Source organism: Cuculus canorus, chromosome 6 (genome assembly GCF_017976375.1).
Source record: "Cuculus canorus isolate bCucCan1 chromosome 6, bCucCan1.pri, whole genome shotgun sequence".
NCBI lineage: Eukaryota > Metazoa > Chordata > Aves > Cuculiformes > Cuculidae > Cuculus > Cuculus canorus.
The window spans coordinates 25307358-25325144 of NC_071406.1; the positions used below are offsets into that span (position 1 = coordinate 25307358).

At 41.7% G+C, this 17787-nt stretch overlaps 1 protein-coding gene across 1 annotated transcript in view; it reads right to left on the bottom strand.

The window, feature by feature from the left end:
• Nucleotides 1-17787, bottom strand: part of TTN (titin) — a 240400-nt gene that overhangs the window by 27412 nt on the left and 195201 nt on the right. Inside the window, 2 exon segments of the mRNA XM_054069478.1 lie at nt 17-313; nt 642-17747. Of these exon segments, the coding sequence (XP_053925453.1) occupies nt 17-313; nt 642-17747 (17403 nt within the window).

Sequence of the window (17787 nt, forward strand, 5' to 3'; positions counted from 1 at the left end):
ATATGGGGAAGCATACCTAATTGTTCTTTAACTGTAACAGGGAGCAGTAGTTCCTTAGGATCACTTAAACCAGCTTGGTTTTCTGCAGACACTCTGAAAAAATAGTCAACATTCTCCTTAAGACCATGGACAACATGATGAGTTGTCTTTACAACGGCACACTTAACCCATTTTTGCTGTCCTTTCTCAAGAGCTTCAATAAGGTAGCTCACAATTCTGCTTCCACCATCATGTTCTGGTTTTAGCCATGAAAGAGAAACGCTGTCCTTTGTGACATTTGTTACTCCAAGTTTTTCTGGTGGACTGGGTTTTTCTGAGGAAAGAAGTGCAACAGATTAAGCAATATGGCAAATATTTGCTGTTTATCTTAGCAATTACACAGGAAAGTCATCTGGATTGAGAAAATGTGTTTTTTTAAATTAATTTGTATATTAGAAACATTTTAAGTAAAATGCAAGCAAAATTTAAATGTTGAGCTATTACTTAGCTCTTTTTAATTTGTAAAACCACAGTCATAGCTAATACAAAATTAACTTTTTGACTGTAAACAGATTTAACACTTTTTATATTGTTTTGAAGCAAACATTTTAAAACAAGTACTGTTCTAAATACTAACTAATATTTTTCTTAGTAATACACACCTGTTATTTTTGTTCCCTCCTTCGTCTCTGAAGGTACTCCAACACCATATTCATTTTCTCCAGGAAACCCGGAGTAGTAAATGGCACCTTCTTGCAAGCCAGTCACTTTGTAGGACAGACGATGACAATTGTTTGTCACAGTGACCCATGCTTTTTTGCTGGCTTCTCGTTTTTCAATTACATAGTTCTTTACAGGTGCTCCACCATCATTTTCAGGAACATCCCAAGATAATACAGCAGATTCTTTAGTTATGTCTTTTGCTGCAATATTAGATGGTGGGCCAGGAGTATCAAGAACTTTGACAATTAATGTCAAAGTAGCAGTGTTCAGGATGTTTTGCAATGTTAATGTGTATTTTCCAGAATCATTTCTTGTTGCTTTTTCAATAGTAAGGGAGGTGCAATTATCTGAAGTATCAATACTGGCTCGTGTACGGAGATCAGTGTCTGGTTTGTTCCACATCACATTTGGGACTGGTTTGCCTCTGAAGGGAACAGTCATTGTGAATGATCCACCAGCCTTTACAATTAAAGTCTTCCGCATTTCACTGTCAATATCAAAAGAAGGTTCTTCTTCTCTTTCTTTTGCCACCTGAGGTTCTGAGACATCACTTGGTTCACTGACACCAATTTTGTTAATGGATTTCACTCTAAAGATGTACTCGGAGCCTGATTCTAATGCAGTTATGGTGTATTCTGTTCCTCTTAAGTTCTGAATAGCAGTTGTCCAGTCAGTTTCATCAGTTTTCTTGTATTCAACTGTGTATCCTGTTACTGGAGCACCTCCATCAAACAGTGGCTTTGTCCAACCAATTGTGATATTTGACCTTGTAGAATCCATAATCTTGGGTTTAGATGGAGGAGACGGCAAGAAGACTGGATCTTCTGCCCGAATCAATGGTGTGCTTTCACTTGGAAGACTGAGGCCAGCAGCATTTTCTGCATAAACTCGGAATTCATATTCACATCCTTCACGGAGACCAGATGATTTCACTCTTAAATCATAAACTGGCTTTTTGTTTACACGAATCCATCTTAGGCTAGTTTTCTCACGCCTTTCAATTACGTAGCCAGATATCTCACTGCCTCCATCAGACTCAGGTCTTGCCCAGCACAGAGTTATTGAATCTTTACTCACACTGGTGATTTCTAAGGATGTAGGTGGACTTGGAACTGTAAATGGATCTAGGGCCTTGACAGCAACACTTTCTAGAGGCTCACCGGTGCCGTATTTGTTAACTCCCATCACTCTGAAAATATACTCATTACCCTTCAGTAGTTTTGTCACTTTACAGGATGTTGTTCTAAGCTCTCCTTCACAAAGTGTCCATGCAATTCTGCTGGTCTCCCGTTTTTCTACAATATAATAATCAATATCTGCACCACCATTTTCTTGAGGGGGTCCCCATGACAGATGACACTTTTCAGCAGTAAGGCCATTTATTTCTAATGGGCCTGCAGGTGGGCCAGGTCTATCAAGTACTTTGCAATTAATTGCCAAGGATTTTGTTCCTGCAACATTTTGTAATGTTAGTACATACTGTCCTGAATCACCTCGGATACAGTCCTTAATGGTTATGGCAGTAGCGTGATCTGTTGAGGCTATTTCAACTCTAGCTTTTCCTTCAAGCTCCTTGCCATCCTTTGTCCATGAAATCACTGGTATTGGCCGTCCTGCAATATCAGCATTGACTTTAAACACTTCTCCAGCTTTCACAACTATAACATCCCTGAATTTGGCATCAATCATAATTCTTGGGGCTTCTACATCATCTTTTACAGTCACAGGTCCAGTTGATTCAGATGGCTGACTGAAAAGTCCAGCAGCATTCTTCGCAATAACGTGAAATTCATATCGCTGGTCTTCTGTAAGTCCACCTACATCAAAGTATGTTTCTTGCACGTTGGTAAAATTACACTTTAGCCAACGACCATCTGGTATCTCTCTGCGTTCAATAATATATCCCGTTACTTTAGCTCCGCCATCATATTCTGGTTTAGTCCATTTTAGTGAGACACATGTTCTTGTAATATTAGTAACTTCTGGCTGACCAGGAGGATCACATGGATCTCTTGCAGCAACTGGTTCACATGATTTACTACATTTGCCTATTCCAGCAATGTTTTCAGCATACACACGGTATTCATACAGCAGTCCTTCATCAAGACCTGTAACTTTCATTTGTGTATCAGGTATAAGGCTCTTGTTGACTTTTGTCCAAAGAATGCTGCTTCTTTCTTTACGTTCCAAGTGATATCCTAGTACTCTGCTACCTCCATCATTAACTGGTACCTGCCAAGTTACAATCATGAAAGCTTTAGTTGCATGTGCCACACGTGGAGTTCCAGGTGGTCCTGGAGGCTTGAATGGATACTCTGCCACAACAGAAGGAGAATTAGTGTAAGTGCTTTTCCCATAGCGGTTTTCTGCACAAACACGGAACTGATATTCAGAGCCGGTGGTGAGTCGAGACACTTTAATTGATGTTCTTGCAACTGCTGCAGATACTACGTCCCATGACGTTGTGGTAGTTTCTCGCTTCTCCACAATGTAATTGCTAATATGGCACCCACCATCATACACTGGAGATTTCCATGACAGGGTCACACTGTCAGCACTAACTTCATCAATATGCACATCAGTGGGTGGTCCTGGTCTGTCAAGGACAATTACAGTTAAAGAAGCTGTTATTGATCCAGCAGTATTTGAAAGATGTAATTCATAATGTCCCAAATCTTCATTTGAAGCTTCTTTGATGGATAGTGATGTTGAAGTCTTTGATGTCTGAACGTTTACTCTGGTTGTCTCTTTTAAGGGATTCCCGTCCTTCTTCCAGCTAACAGTCGGAAGAGGTCGCCCTCTGAATGGCACATCAATCTTAAGATCGTCTCCAGCTTTCACAGTGAATGTGTTGAAAAGAAGCTCAGCGGACGGCTGGATTTCAATATCTTTCGCAATGACTGGGACACCAAGTTCTCTTGGATCACTTTTACCTTTTTCGTTAACAGCAATCACTCTGAAACTGTACTCTTCTCCCATACTTAAGCCTGTTATTGTTGCATCTAGTGTTTTCACCTGTGTACATGCACTCCATTTTGTGCTTCCTTTAGTTTGCATTTCTACTACATAACCTGTGATTTTACTGCCGCCATCGCTCTCTGGCTTTTCCCATTTAATTGAAGCAGAGTTGCGAGTCACATCAACCAGAATGACCTTTGCAGGTGGAGAAGGCGGTTCAGAAACCTTAATTGGGTCAGGTGTTTCTGCTGGCAAGCCAACCCCGTATTCATTTACAGCTAGAACACGGAAGTAATAACTACATCCTTCTTGTAGTTGAGTAATTTTGAAGGAATTTTTAGTGCAGTTGTTCGTAATTGTGGCATATGCCTTTCTTGTGGATTCTCGCTTTTCAACTACGTAGTTGGTAATTTTAGCTCCACCATCAATAAGTGGTGGTTCCCAGGCTAATGTTACAAAATCTTTCTTCACTTCTCTGACTGTCAGGTTTATAGGTGCACTAGGTGTATCAAGCACTCTGACATTAACAAAAGCTGATTTTTTGCCACTGTTGTTCTCTAAAGTAAGATTGTATCTACCACTATCAAATCTATTCACATTGTCAATGACCAGCATCGTATAGGAGCTGGTGACTTCAATCTGAGCTCGCTCACTAATTGTTCCTTCAGCTTTCTCCCATTTGACTTCAGGTTCTGGTCTTCCTTTGATGGTGACAAACAGGCGTAATGTGCCACTAGCACGTACAGTGACTACTTTTCTGAGATCTGCATCAAGTTCAATTTCAGGAGGTTCAATCTTATCTGCTGCTATGACTGTGCCAGGTATAGTAGCAGGTTCTCCTACTCCTTCTGAGTTGATGGCACAGATGCGGAAGTTGTACTCCTGGTTCTCTTTAAGTTTTGTTACGGTGAACTGTTTTGCTTGTAGGCCTGTTGGTGGAGTGCAGGTAGTCCATTCATCATCAGCAGCTTCTTTTACTTCTACTACATATCCCTTAACTGGAGCACCACCATCATAAATGGGCTTACTCCAGGCAAGGGAAACTGATGACCTGGAAGTGTCTGTTACCTTTGGATTGCTTGGTGGACCTGGTGGATATAATACATCACAAGCACGGTAGAAAATGGATGGCTCACTGGGTTCCCCTACCCCTGCAGCATTTTCAGCAGAAACTCTAAATTCATAGAAATGCCCATCAGTAAGACCTGTTACTCTGAATCGCAAGTCCATCAGCCGTTTCTTATTGCATTTGGTCCATCGGATACCATCTTTGTCTCGTTTTTCCAGTATGTAACCTTCAATTTCAGCTCCCCCATTGTCTTCTGGGCGACCCCATGTTACCACCATAGAATCTTTTGTGATTGCTGAAACTTCAGGTGTTGAAGGAGGACCAGGGGGTTTGTATGGATTACAAGCCACAATTGGATCAGATTCCAAGGGTTCTCCCGTTCCATACTTGTTCACTGCCATCACACGGAAAATGTACTCATTGCCAGCAAGGAGTCTGGTTACTTTATGGTTAAGGGCCTGCACCTCTGTTGCTACTTGTGTCCATGAAAGCCTGCTTGTCTCTCTTTTCTCAATAATGTAATGTGAGATATTAGAACCACCATCATGCAGAGGTGGAGCCCATGCCAAGTAGCATTTTTCTGCAGTGACACCCGTGACCTTCAAAGGTCCTTCTGGAGGTCCTGGCCTGTCAAGCACTTTTACAGTGATTGGTATAGATTTTGTGCCACCAACATTTCTAAGGTTAAGAGTATAGTGACCTCCATCTACTCTTATACAGTCTTTGACAATAAGAGTTGTTTTCTGAATGGTAGATTTAATTTCCATTCTTGCAGTTGCTTCTTCAAGGTCTTTACCATCTTTTGACCATGTGATGTCAGGAATAGGTTTGCCATGGATATCAGCTTCAAGAACAAAAGTTTCTCCAGCACGAACAACAATAACGTCTTTATATTTAGGATCCAGTGAAGCGCTTGGTGCTTCTATTTCATCTCTTGCAGTAATAGGCCCTGTGCTTTCAGATGGTTCACTCAAGCAACCTGCTGCATTTCTTGCAATTACTCTAAATTCATATCGTTGCTCTTCAACAAGACCACTTACTGTAAATTCTGTTTCCAATACATTTGTAAAGCTGGCTTTCATCCAGCGACCATCTGGTAGTTCTTTCTTTTCTACAATATATCCAGTTATTTTGCTCCCACCATCATATTCTGGTTTTTTCCACTTCAGAGTGATATTATTTCTTGTAACAACAATGGCCTCTGGGCGGCCAGGTGGGTCACAAGGATCTCGAGCAACATACAATTCTGATACTTTGCTGACTTTGCCAATGCCAACAATGTTTTCAGCAGAAACTCTGAACTCATATTCAAGACCTTCTTCAAGGCCATCTGTTTTATATTTGGTGTCTGCAATGAGTGACTTGTTCTGTTTTGTCCAAAGAATGCTGTTCTTATCTTTACGTTCAAGATGGTAACCAAGAACTTTGCTTCCTCCGTCATTAACTGGTTCATGCCATTGTACAATCATGTGGTCCTTGGAAGCTTCTGTTACAAATGGGGTTCCAGGTGGCCCAGGAACTTTGTAGGGGTATTGCACAACAACTGGTTTAGAATCCAAAGGAGAGCTCTTTCCGTATCTATTTTCAGCAGAAATCCTGAACTGGTATTCAGAACCTGTTTTAAGCTTTGTTGCTTTGATAGTTGTTCTTGCAACAGTTGCTGACACAATGGTCCATGTGGTAGTGCTTGTGTCACGCTTTTCTACTATATAGTTGCTTATCTGACAGCCACCAGTATAATCAGGTGGATCCCATGATAAAACAACAAAGTCTGCGCTAACTTCATCAAAGCGGACTGGTCCTCGTGGCGGGCCAGGCTTTTCCAGTACAATTATACTCAGGTGTTCTGTTGCCGTACCTGCTGTGTTTGTTGCTGTTACTGTATATTTACCGAAGTCTTCCTTGTTGCTTTCTTTAATGTTTAAGATAGTTGATGTTGATGTATCCTGAATATGTAATCTGGTTGTCTGTTTCAGTGGTTGCTCATCTTTTGTCCAAGAAATAGTAGGTTTGGGTCTACCTATAAATGGCACTTCTACCTTTAAGTCTTCTCCAGCTTGTACAGTGTATGTATTAAACATGAGTTTGAAACTTGGCTCAATGGTCAAGTCTTTAGCTATCACAGGAATTCCAAGTGCTCTGGGATCACTTTTGCCTTTTTCATTGTAGGCAATCACATGAAATTGATATTCCTGTCCTGGACTCAAACCAGACACAACTGCATTGCATGTTTTGGTCTCACTAACAACACTCCATTTTTCTGTTCCTTTAGGCAGCATTTCAACAATGTATCCCAAAATTCTGCTACCTCCATCATGTTCGGGTTTTTCCCATGTAAGAGATGCACTTCTCTGGGTCACATCTGTGAGTGTTACTTTCCCAGGAGGCAGGGGTGGCTCTGAGGCTTTGACAGCATCCGTGGTTTCAGCTGGTACGCCAATTCCGAATTCGTTTTCAGCCATAACTCTGAAGTAATAAATTGCTCCTTCTGTAAGATTTTCAACTTTAAAACTTGTCTTGCCACACTTAGCACTTACATTTGCAAATGCCTTCCTGGTAGACTCACGCTTGTCTATTACATAGTTCTTCACCTTTGCACCACCATCAATAATGGGGGGTTCCCAAGATAATACAGCAGAATCCTTCTTTACGTCCTTTACCACTAAGTTGTGTGGTGGTCCTGGCGTGTCCAAGACTTTTAGTGTAACAAATGCAGATTTAGAACCACTGCTGTTCTCCAACTTAAGAACGTACTTTCCAGCATCATTTCTATCACAGTTGTCAATTGAAAGTTGTGTGTAGTTTATGCCTTTATCGATCTGAACCTTATCTGTGAATTCACCTTCTTCTCGAGACCACGTGATGTCAGGTGTTGGTCGTCCCCTGAATGGTATATGAATCCTAGCAGACCCACCAGCTCTAACCACTATCCCTTTCCTTAGCTCTGAATCGATATCAAGTTCAGGGGCTTCAAGTTTGTCTTCTGGTTTAATAGTACCAGGAACAGATGCAGCCTCTCCTACACCAATCTTGTTGAGGGCACACACTCTTAGTTTGTATTCTTGATGCTCAGTGAGCTTTTTGATTTCAAATCGAGTGACACGTAGACCAGTCTGTGGAGTAACAAGTGACCATTCATCCTCATCCGCTTTACAGATTTCTACAAGGTATCCCTGGATTTCACATCCACCATCATAAATAGGTTTACTCCAACCAAGTGTAATTGAACTTTTGGTGGTATCCACAACATGGACATTTGTAGGTGGGCCAGGCTTGAACATGGGGTCACAAGCCTTAAAGTAAGGAGAAACTTGGCTTGGTTCACTCAGTCCAGCAGCATTTTCAGCAGAAACTCTGAATTCATATTCATGATCCTCTGTTAATCCTGTAACTCTTAATCGCAAATCTGTAATTCGACGTTTATTGCATTTTATCCATCTGATGCCTGCCCGGTCTCTCTTTTCTACAATGTAACCTATAATTTCACTACCTCCATCACTATCTGGCCGGCTCCAGCAGACAGTCATAGAATCCTTTGTTATGTTGGTAATTTCCAAGGCCTTTGGTGGTCCAGGAACCACAAATGGATTTTTCATCATTACTGGCACAGACTCTAATGGCTCACCAACTCCGTACTTGTTAACTGCCATAATACGGAAAACATATTCATTTCCTTCCAAGAGTTTTGTTACTTTCAGCATTGTAGGTAAAACCTCTGAAGCAACAACAGTCCATGCTAGGCGACTAGTTTCTCTCTTCTCTACAATGTAATGAGAAATATCACTGCCACCATCATGAAGAGGAGGAGCCCATGCCAATGAACATTTTTCAGCTGTAACTCCTGTCACTTGGACTGGGCCCTCTGGAGGTCCTGGCCTGTCCAGGACTTTTACATTTACTGGTACTGTCTTTGTTCCTGCAACGTTAGAGGCTTCTAAAATGTACTGTCCCCCATCAACTCTAATAGCATCTTTTACAATTATTAGTGCACTGAAATCTGTGTTCTTTATTTCACATCTAGCAGTTTCCTCAAGCTCTTTATCTCCTTTGTACCACTTAATGGTTGGTAGTGGCTTTCCATGAACATCAGCCTCAAGTCTGAACGTTTCACCAGCGTTTACAACAATTGTGTCTTTGTACTTTGGATCCATTGAAATTCGTGGAAGTTCAACTTCATCCCTTGCTGTTATTGGTCCTGTACTGTCAGAAGGTTTGCTGATTGCACCTGCAGCATTCTTTGCAATTACTCTAAATTCGTATCTTTGGTCTTCAGTAAGCCCTGTTACAGTGAACTGAGTTTCAATTATGTTTGTGAAGCTAGCTTTCATCCAGCGACCATCTGGTAAGTCACGTTTCTCTACAATATAGCCAGTAATCTTACTTCCACCATCATATTCTGGTTTGGTCCATTTTAGAGTAATAGAGCTTCTTTTTATTATTATAGCTTCTGGGCGACCTGGAGGATCACATGGGTCACGAGCTACATAGCACTCAGAAACTTTACTTATTTTGCCTACACCAACAATATTTTCTGCAGAAACTCGGAACTCATATTCAATTCCTTCTTCAAGGTTAGTTGTCTTAAAACTTGTGTCCTGTATAATAGTCTTGTTCACTTTAGCCCATAAAATGCTGTTTTTCTCCTTTCTCTCAAGATGATAGCCTAGCACTCTACTGCCACCATCATTTATTGGTTCATGCCACTGTACAACCATGGAGTCTTTTGTAACCATTGTCACAAATGGTGTGCCAGGAGGTCCCGGTTCCTTGTAGGGGTACTGAGCTACAACCGGTGCAGATTCCAAGGCAAAGCTCTGTCCATATCTGTTCTCAGCAAATATTCTGAACTGGTATTCTGAACCAGTTTTCAGTTTTGTCACCTTCAGTGTAGTTCTTGCAACAGTAGCTGAAACTGTTTCCCATACAGTGGTTGTTGTGTCTCTCTTGTGAACAACGTAGTTGGTGATTTGGCAGCCACCTGTGTACGCTGGTGGATTCCATGATAGGGTAATACTTTCTGCACTTATTTCATCGAACTTCACAGGTCCTACTGGAGGATCAGGTTTGTCTAGAGTTATAATTTCAACAGAGGCAGACTTTTGCCCAACAACATTAGCCACAGTGATTTCATAAGTGCCACTGTCCTCTTTGCTAGTTTCTTTAATATTCAATACAGTGAGATCAGTTGAATCACTAACGTTGACTCTTGTCGTCTGCCTTAATGGTTGGCCGTCTTTTACCCAGGTAACAGTGGGTTTAGGTCGACCTGAAATTGGTACTTCTACTTTCAGATCTTGTCCCACTTGGATACTATAACTGTGAAAAGCAGGCCTTACATCAGGTTCAATCACCAGGTCTTTGGCAACTATTGGAACTGCAAGTGCTCTTGGATCACTCTTACCCTTTTCATTTACAGCCATTACTCTAAAAAGATATTCTTCCCCTTGAGTTAGGTTGGTAATAACTGCTTCAAGTGTTTTTACACGGGCACACTCTGACCACTTCTCACTACCTTTTGCTTGCATTTCAACAATGTACTGTATGATTTTGCTGCCACCATCATGTTCAGGTTTTGCCCAGCTCAGAGAGACACTGTTTCTCGTGACATCATCCACTGTTATTTTCCCAGGGGGCTGTGGAACTTCAGCAACTTTAATTGGGTCACTGGTTTCTGCAGGGAGGCCAATTCCATATTCATTCTCGGCAGAGATTCTAAAGAAGTAATAGCAGCCCTCCTGAAGTTGATCTACTTTCCATGAAGTCTTGTGGCAGTTTGTTACAACAGCTGCATAAGCCTTTCTTGTTGCTTCACGCTTTTCAATAATGTAATTCTTTATTTTTGCTCCACCGTCTAAGAGAGGAGGTTCCCATGAAAGTGAAACAGAGTCTTTAGTGATCTCTCTGATTTTTAAATTAACAGGTGCACTTGGGGTATCCAGTACTCTTACGCTGACAAAAGCAGACTTTGTTCCACTGCTGTTTTCTAAAGTCAGAGTGTACTTTCCAGTATCAAATCTGTTCACATTGTCTAGAACAAGGGAAGTGAAGCTGCTAGTGGTATCAATAATAGCTGCCTCTCTGATCTCACCGTCCACTTTACCCCATTTTACTTCAGGTGTTGGACGACCTCTGATGGGAACAAACAGTCTTAAGGAGCCTCCTGCCCTCACATTTACAATCTTCCTTAATTCCATGTCAAGGTCAAGGTCTGGTGCCTCCATCTTTTCTTCCACGATGACAGAACCAGGAACGTCTGCATGTTCTCCAACTCCTGCTTTATTAACTGCACATATGCGGAATTTGTATTCATGTTTTTCCACTAATTTTTCTACTTCGATGTGAGTATTCTTAATTCCAGTTGGAGGGGTACAAATTGCCCATTCACCATCACTTACATCACATTTTTCCACAATGTATCCCTGAATTTCAGAGCCACCATCATAGATAGGTTTACCCCATGAAAGGAAAACTGAAGATCTTGTAACATCCACAACTTTAGGATTATTTGGTGGACCAGGCTTGTAGATAGGATCACATGCTTTGTAGTAAGTTGAAGGGGGGCTTGGTTCACTAAGACCAGCAGCATTTTCAGCTGAAACTCTGTACTCGTAATCATGATTTTCTATAAGCCCAGTCACTCTGTATCGCAGTTCACTTATCAGGCGTTTGTTACATCTTGTCCAGCGTATGCCTTCCTTGTCTCGTTTTTCAAGGACATAGCCTAGGATTTCACTACCACCGTCTGAGGCTGGCCTTTCCCATACAACTATCATAGAATCCTTGGTAATGGCTGTGACTTCTGGTGCCTTTGGTGGAAGTGGCACTACAAATGGGTTCTTTGCGAGTACTGGCTCAGACTCAAGAGGTTCACCAATGCCGTATTTATTTACTGCCATGATGCGGAAAACATACTCGTTTCCTTCTAAAAGTTTTGTAACTTTGCAATTTAGGGTTTGCACATTTGAATCAACGACCGTCCACACCAAGCGACTGGTTTCCCTTTTTTCTACAACGTAGTGTGAAATATCACTACCACCATCTTGTAGTGGAGGTTTCCATGACAGCATGCATTTTTCGGAAGTAACACCAGTAATGTCAACAGGTCCTTCTGGTGGTCCAGGTCTGTCAAGAACTTTGACGTTAACAGGAACTTTCTTTTCACCTGCAACATTCTTTGCCAGTAGTACATACTGACCGCTGTCAACTCTAATGGCTTCCTTCACACTAAGGCTTGTTGCAAAGTTGGTGCTCTTTATTTCCATACGAGCAGTGTTGGTCAGCTCACGATCACCTTTTAACCACTGAATGGATGGTATTGGTTTGCCATGTACGTCAGCATCAAGCTTAAATGACTCACCAGCGTGGACTACAATAGTGTCTTTGTATTTTGGATCCATACTTATTTGAGGAGGTTCTACTTCATCTCGTGCTGTAATCGCCCCTGAGCTCTCGGAGGGTTCACTGAAAACACCAGCAGCATTTCGTGCTATAACGCGGAACTCATACCTTTGGTTTTCAACTAGACCAGTTACTTCAAATTGGGTATCAATGACATTTGTAAAGCTTGCTTTCATCCAACGACCATCAGGTAGCTCCTTCTTTTCAACAATGTAGCCTGTGATCTTACTTCCACCATCATATACAGGTTTCTTCCACTGAAGTGTTACTGAGCTTCTTGTGACAATTATAGGTTCTGGACGACCTGGAGGGTCACATGGGTCATGTGCAGTATAGCATTCAGATGCTTTACTTGCCTTTCCAATGCCTACTATGTTTTCTGCATAAACTCTGAACTCATATTCAAGACCTTCCTCAAGGCCAGTTGTCTTAAATTTGGTATCTGGAATAGGTGTTTTATTCAGTTTAATCCACAGAATGCTGTTTCTTTCTTTGCGCTCCAAGTGATACCCAATGATCTTGCTACCACCATCATTGACTGGTTCGTTCCATTGTACCACCATGCTGTCTTTTGAGACATTTGTCACAAAAGGTGTTCCAGGTGGACCGGGAACTTTAAATGGATATTGGGCTATGATTGACTCTGAAGTAAGATAGGTACTCTTCCCGTATCTGTTCTCAGCTGCGATTCTGAACTGATATTCACAGCCAGTCTTTAATCGACATGCTTTTAGAGTTGTTCTTGCAACAGTAGCTGACACGATATGCCAAGTGGTGGTGGAAGTGTCTCTTTTTTCTACAATGTAATTATTGATAGAGCTGCCGCCATCATATGTGGGTGGTTCCCAGGAAATGGTAATACTATCTGCTGTTACTTCATCTACTTTTACTGGTCCAGTTGGAGGTCCTGGTTTATCAAGGACAACAATATTTAGGTTCTCAGTTGCTTCACCTGCAGAGTTTGTAAGTTTAACTAAATATGTTCCCACATCTTCTCTGCATGCTTCTTTTATTGTCAACACTGTGTTATTTTCTGAACTTTCTGCATTTACTCTTGTAGTCTGCTTCAAGGCCACATTATCTTTATGCCAAAACACTGCTGGTTTGGGTCGACCAATAAAAGGAACATCCACCTTTAAATCCTCTCCTGCCAGAACACTGAAAGTGGTAAACAGCAGTTTGAAAGCTGGTGGTATCACAAGATCTTTTGCAATAACTGGTATACCCAGCTGGCGAGGATCGCTGATACCTTTCTCATTTTGAGCTGAAACACGGAAGGTGTATTCTTCACCTTGGATCAGTCCTGTGATAGTGGCTTCAGTAACTTTTACTGTAGCACAAGTTGACCACTTTTCGCTGCCTTTGCTTTGCATTTCTACAATGTAGCCCAGAATTCTGCTACCGCCATCATGTTCAGGTTTTTCCCAAGATAAGGATACACTATTTCTTGTCACATCCAACAAAGTTATTTTCCCTGGTGGAAGAGGTCTTTCTGACACCTTTACAGATTCTGAAGTTTCTACTGGAAGGCCTATTCCGTATTCATTTTCAGCTAGGACTCTGAAGTAGTAGTTGCAACCTTCTTGCAGTGAATCAACTTTCCAGCTGGTCTTGTGGCAATTGGCATTAACTGTTGAATAAGCTTTTCTTGTTGACTCACGCTTTTCAACAATGTAATTTTTTATTTTTGAGCCACCATCTATGAGAGGAGGCTCCCATGTAAGTGTAACTGATGATTTTGTAACTTCTTTTATTTTCAAATCTTGGGGTGCCCCTGGCGTATCAAGAACTCTGACATTCACAAATGCTGACTTACTACCTGAGCTGTTTTCAATTGTAAGTATGTATTTGCCACTATCAAATCTATTTACGTTTTCAACAATAAGTAGAGTATAAGAGCTTGTTGATTCAATGCTTGCTCTATCCAAAGATTCTCCATGTTCTCTTGTCCATTTTACTTCGGGTGCTGGTCTTCCTTTAATTGGGACAAAGAGCCTTAGGGTACAGCAGGCTCTGATAGTGACAACTTTACGTAGTTCTGCATCAAGTTCAATCTCTGGAGGGAGCATCCTTTCTTCAGCTTTTGGAGTCCCAGGAACAAGAGCAGGTTCTCCAAGACCTTCAGAGTTCATAGCATATATCCGTATCTTATACTCTTGATTTTCTTTCAGGTTAGTGATGGTAAAAGAAGTGGCCTTTAGACCTACTGGCGGAGTTACAATCTTCCACTCCTCTTCTTCCGGTAGTGCTATCTCAACCATGTAACCTGTGATCTCTGAACCACCATCATATATTGGTTTGTTCCATGCTATTGTAATTGAAGACTTGCTGCTATCCAAAACACGAGGATTACCTGGGGGACCAGGCTTAAATACAGTATCACAAGCTTTGTAGAATGGACTGGTTGGGCTTGGCTCACTGACTCCAGCAGCATTTTCAGCCATGACTCTGTATTCATATTCATGACCTTCTGTCAGCCCAGACACTTTATAACGTAAGTCAGTAACAACTCGTTTGTTACATTTCACCCACCGTAGACCAGCCTTATCTCGACGTTCCACAATATAGTTAGTTATTGGGCTACCACCATCAGAATCAGGGTGGCCCCAGCAGACAACCATAGAATCTTTTGTAATCGCTGTAACCTCGGGTGTTTTAGGTGGGTCAGGTGGCACATATGGGTTTACTGCAAGAATAGGTTCTGATTCCAGAGGCTCACCAACTCCATATTTGTTAACAGCCATAACACGGAAAACGTACTCATTGCCTTTCAACAGCTTAGTGACCTTCAGCTTAGTTAGTGGGACTTCTGTGGCTACAGCTGTCCATGCCAACCTACTGGTTTCACGTTTTTCAACCACATAATGATCAATCTTTGCTCCTCCATCATCCAGTGGAGGTAGCCATGACAGCACGCATTTTTCTGCGGTGACTTCAGACACAGCCAAAGGCCCTTCTGGGGGACCAGGTCTGTCAAGAACTTTAATGTTGAAGATATGTTTGGCAAAGCCACCAGGATTTGTTGCAGTGAGTGTATAGGCACCGCCATCTCTTCTTGAAGAATCTTTGTTGATAAGGACAGTAGAGAAATCTGCTATTTTTATTTCTAATTTTGCTGTGTCTTCAAGTTCTTTTTCTCCTTTTGTCCATGTCATAATAGGTGGAGGGCGACCTGAAACATCAGCCTCAAGTTTGAAAACTTCACCTGCTTTCAGCACTATGGTGTCTTTGTATTTAGCATCTACCATAATCCTTGGTGCTTCAATGTCATCTCTACAAGTTATTGCATCTGATGGCTCAGAGGGCTGACTAACAGCTCCACCAGCATTCCTAGCAATCACTCGGAATTCATAGGCAGCATCTTCTGTCAGACCACTTACAGTAAATTCAGTGTCTAGTATATTGCTGAAATTAGCCTTCAGCCAACGGCCATTAGGAAGATCTCTTTTTTCAACAGTGTAGCCAGTTATCTTAAAACCTCCATTATATTCTGGTTTAGTCCACCTCAGTGTAACTGCATGTCTTGTAATGTTCAGAGGTATTGGTTTACCAGGTGGATCTATTGGGTCTAGGGCAAACACAGGCTCAGATGGCTTGCTTGGCTTGCTCTTCCCAGCCAGATTTTCTGCTATTACACGGAATTCATATGCGATGCCATCGCTAAGTCCAGTTGATTTAAAGATGTTGCCCGATACTAGCATTTTACTTACTGTCTGCCAAAGAATGCTATTTCGTTCTTTTCTTTCAACATGATATCCCAGAATTGGGCTTCCGCCATCAGTAACTGGCTCATTCCAACTAATGGTCATGGTTTCTTTGGTGACTGCAATCACCTGAGGAGTGCCAGGAGGCCCAGGTACCTTAAATGGATAGTTGGCAACAATAGACTCTGAAGCAAGGGCTGGGCCAATTCCATATCTATTTTGGGCTTTAACACGGAACTGATATTCAACTCCAGTAGTAAGACGAGTGGCTTTGAATGTAGTACGTATCACAGTGGTTGCCAATTCAGTCCATGTGGTACTGTCAGTTTGACGCATTTCTACAACATAGTTACTTATTGGAACACCACCATCATTCAAAGGAGGCTCCCATGAGAATGTCAAAAAGTCAGATGAAATTTCCTCAAATTTGATTGGTCCAGTAGGAGGTCCAGGTATGTCATGAACCTGAACTGTGATTACTTCACTAACTTCTCCAACAATATTTTTAGCTGTCAGTGGATATTGACCACTATCACTTCGTTTACATTCATTGATGCTTAGTATGGTTGCAGTTGCTGTATTTTCATAATTTATCCTTTGTGTTTGCTTAAGTATCTGGTCTTCTTTCTTCCAAGTCACGGTAGGCCTTGGACGACCAAGCACAGGGATTTCAATCTTGATATTGTCACCAGCTTTAGCAATGACTGTTTTCTGGTAGATACCACGGAGGTCAAACTCTGGTAGCATCGTTTGCTCCTTGATAATAACTGGTCTGCTTTCTCTTGGGGCACTTCTTCCAGCACTGTTAACCGCCATAACCTGGAAAGTATACTCTTCATTTTCAGTTAGATTCTTTACTACACAGTCCAGCGTTTTCACAGTAGTGATGTGTGCCCACTGGTTGGTTCCTTTTCTCTGTGCTTCAATTACATACCCAGTGATCTTGCTGCCACCATCATGTTCTGGTTTTGGCCAAGCCAGGCTAACTGAGTTCCGTGTTACATCCATAATATTAAGGCTCTCAGGTGGGGATGGTGCCTCAGAAGCTCTTACTGGTTCTGCAGTTTCAGCTGGTTCACCAATACCATACTCATTTTCAGCCAGCACTCTGAAATAGTATTCACACCCCTCAGACAAATTAGGAATCCTGAAGGAACACTTCTGACAGTTGGTTGTCACTGTTGAATATGCTTTACGAGTTGATTCACGTTTCTCGACAATGTAGTTTGTTATACGTGAACCACCATCTATCAGTGGCATATCCCATTGGAGGGTGATGCTGTCTTTGGTTATTTCTCTAGGCTTAAGGTTTATTGGTGGACCTGGTGTATCCAAGACTTTCACATTTACAAAGCCAGTCTTCTTACCAGCAGCATTTTCAAGAGTCATTACATATTTTCCTGCATCATATCTGGTGCACTCTGTGACAATCAAGAGTGTAAAAGAATCTGTATTCTCAATACTGGCACGTCCTTTGAGTGAAACATCATCTTTTGTCCATGTAACTTCTGGGGTTGGACGTCCTTTAATTGGCACAAAAATCCGAATAGTTAATCCAGCTCTCACAACAAGTGTTCTCCTTAGCTCAGCATCTAATTCAAAGTCAGGAATCTCTTCCCGGTCTTTGATTTCCACACTTGGAATTATTGCTGGTTCTCCGACACCTGCAGCATTCATGGCAGAGATTCTGAAATTGTATTTGGCTCCTGTCTGCAGATGAGCAACAACAAACTGAGTGATTCTTAAAGCAGTCCCTGTTGTATCTTTTATCCATTCTTCTTCTCCTTCCTTTTGATGCTCTACTATATAGCCAATAATGTCAAGACCTCCATCATAGTGAGGCTTGCCCCAGGCTAAAGATGCACTTGTCTTTGTAGTATCCGTCACTCTTGGATTTGCAGGTGGACCAGGTGGGTCTGAAAAGTCAGGAAAAGATAAAACATTACATTACAGAGG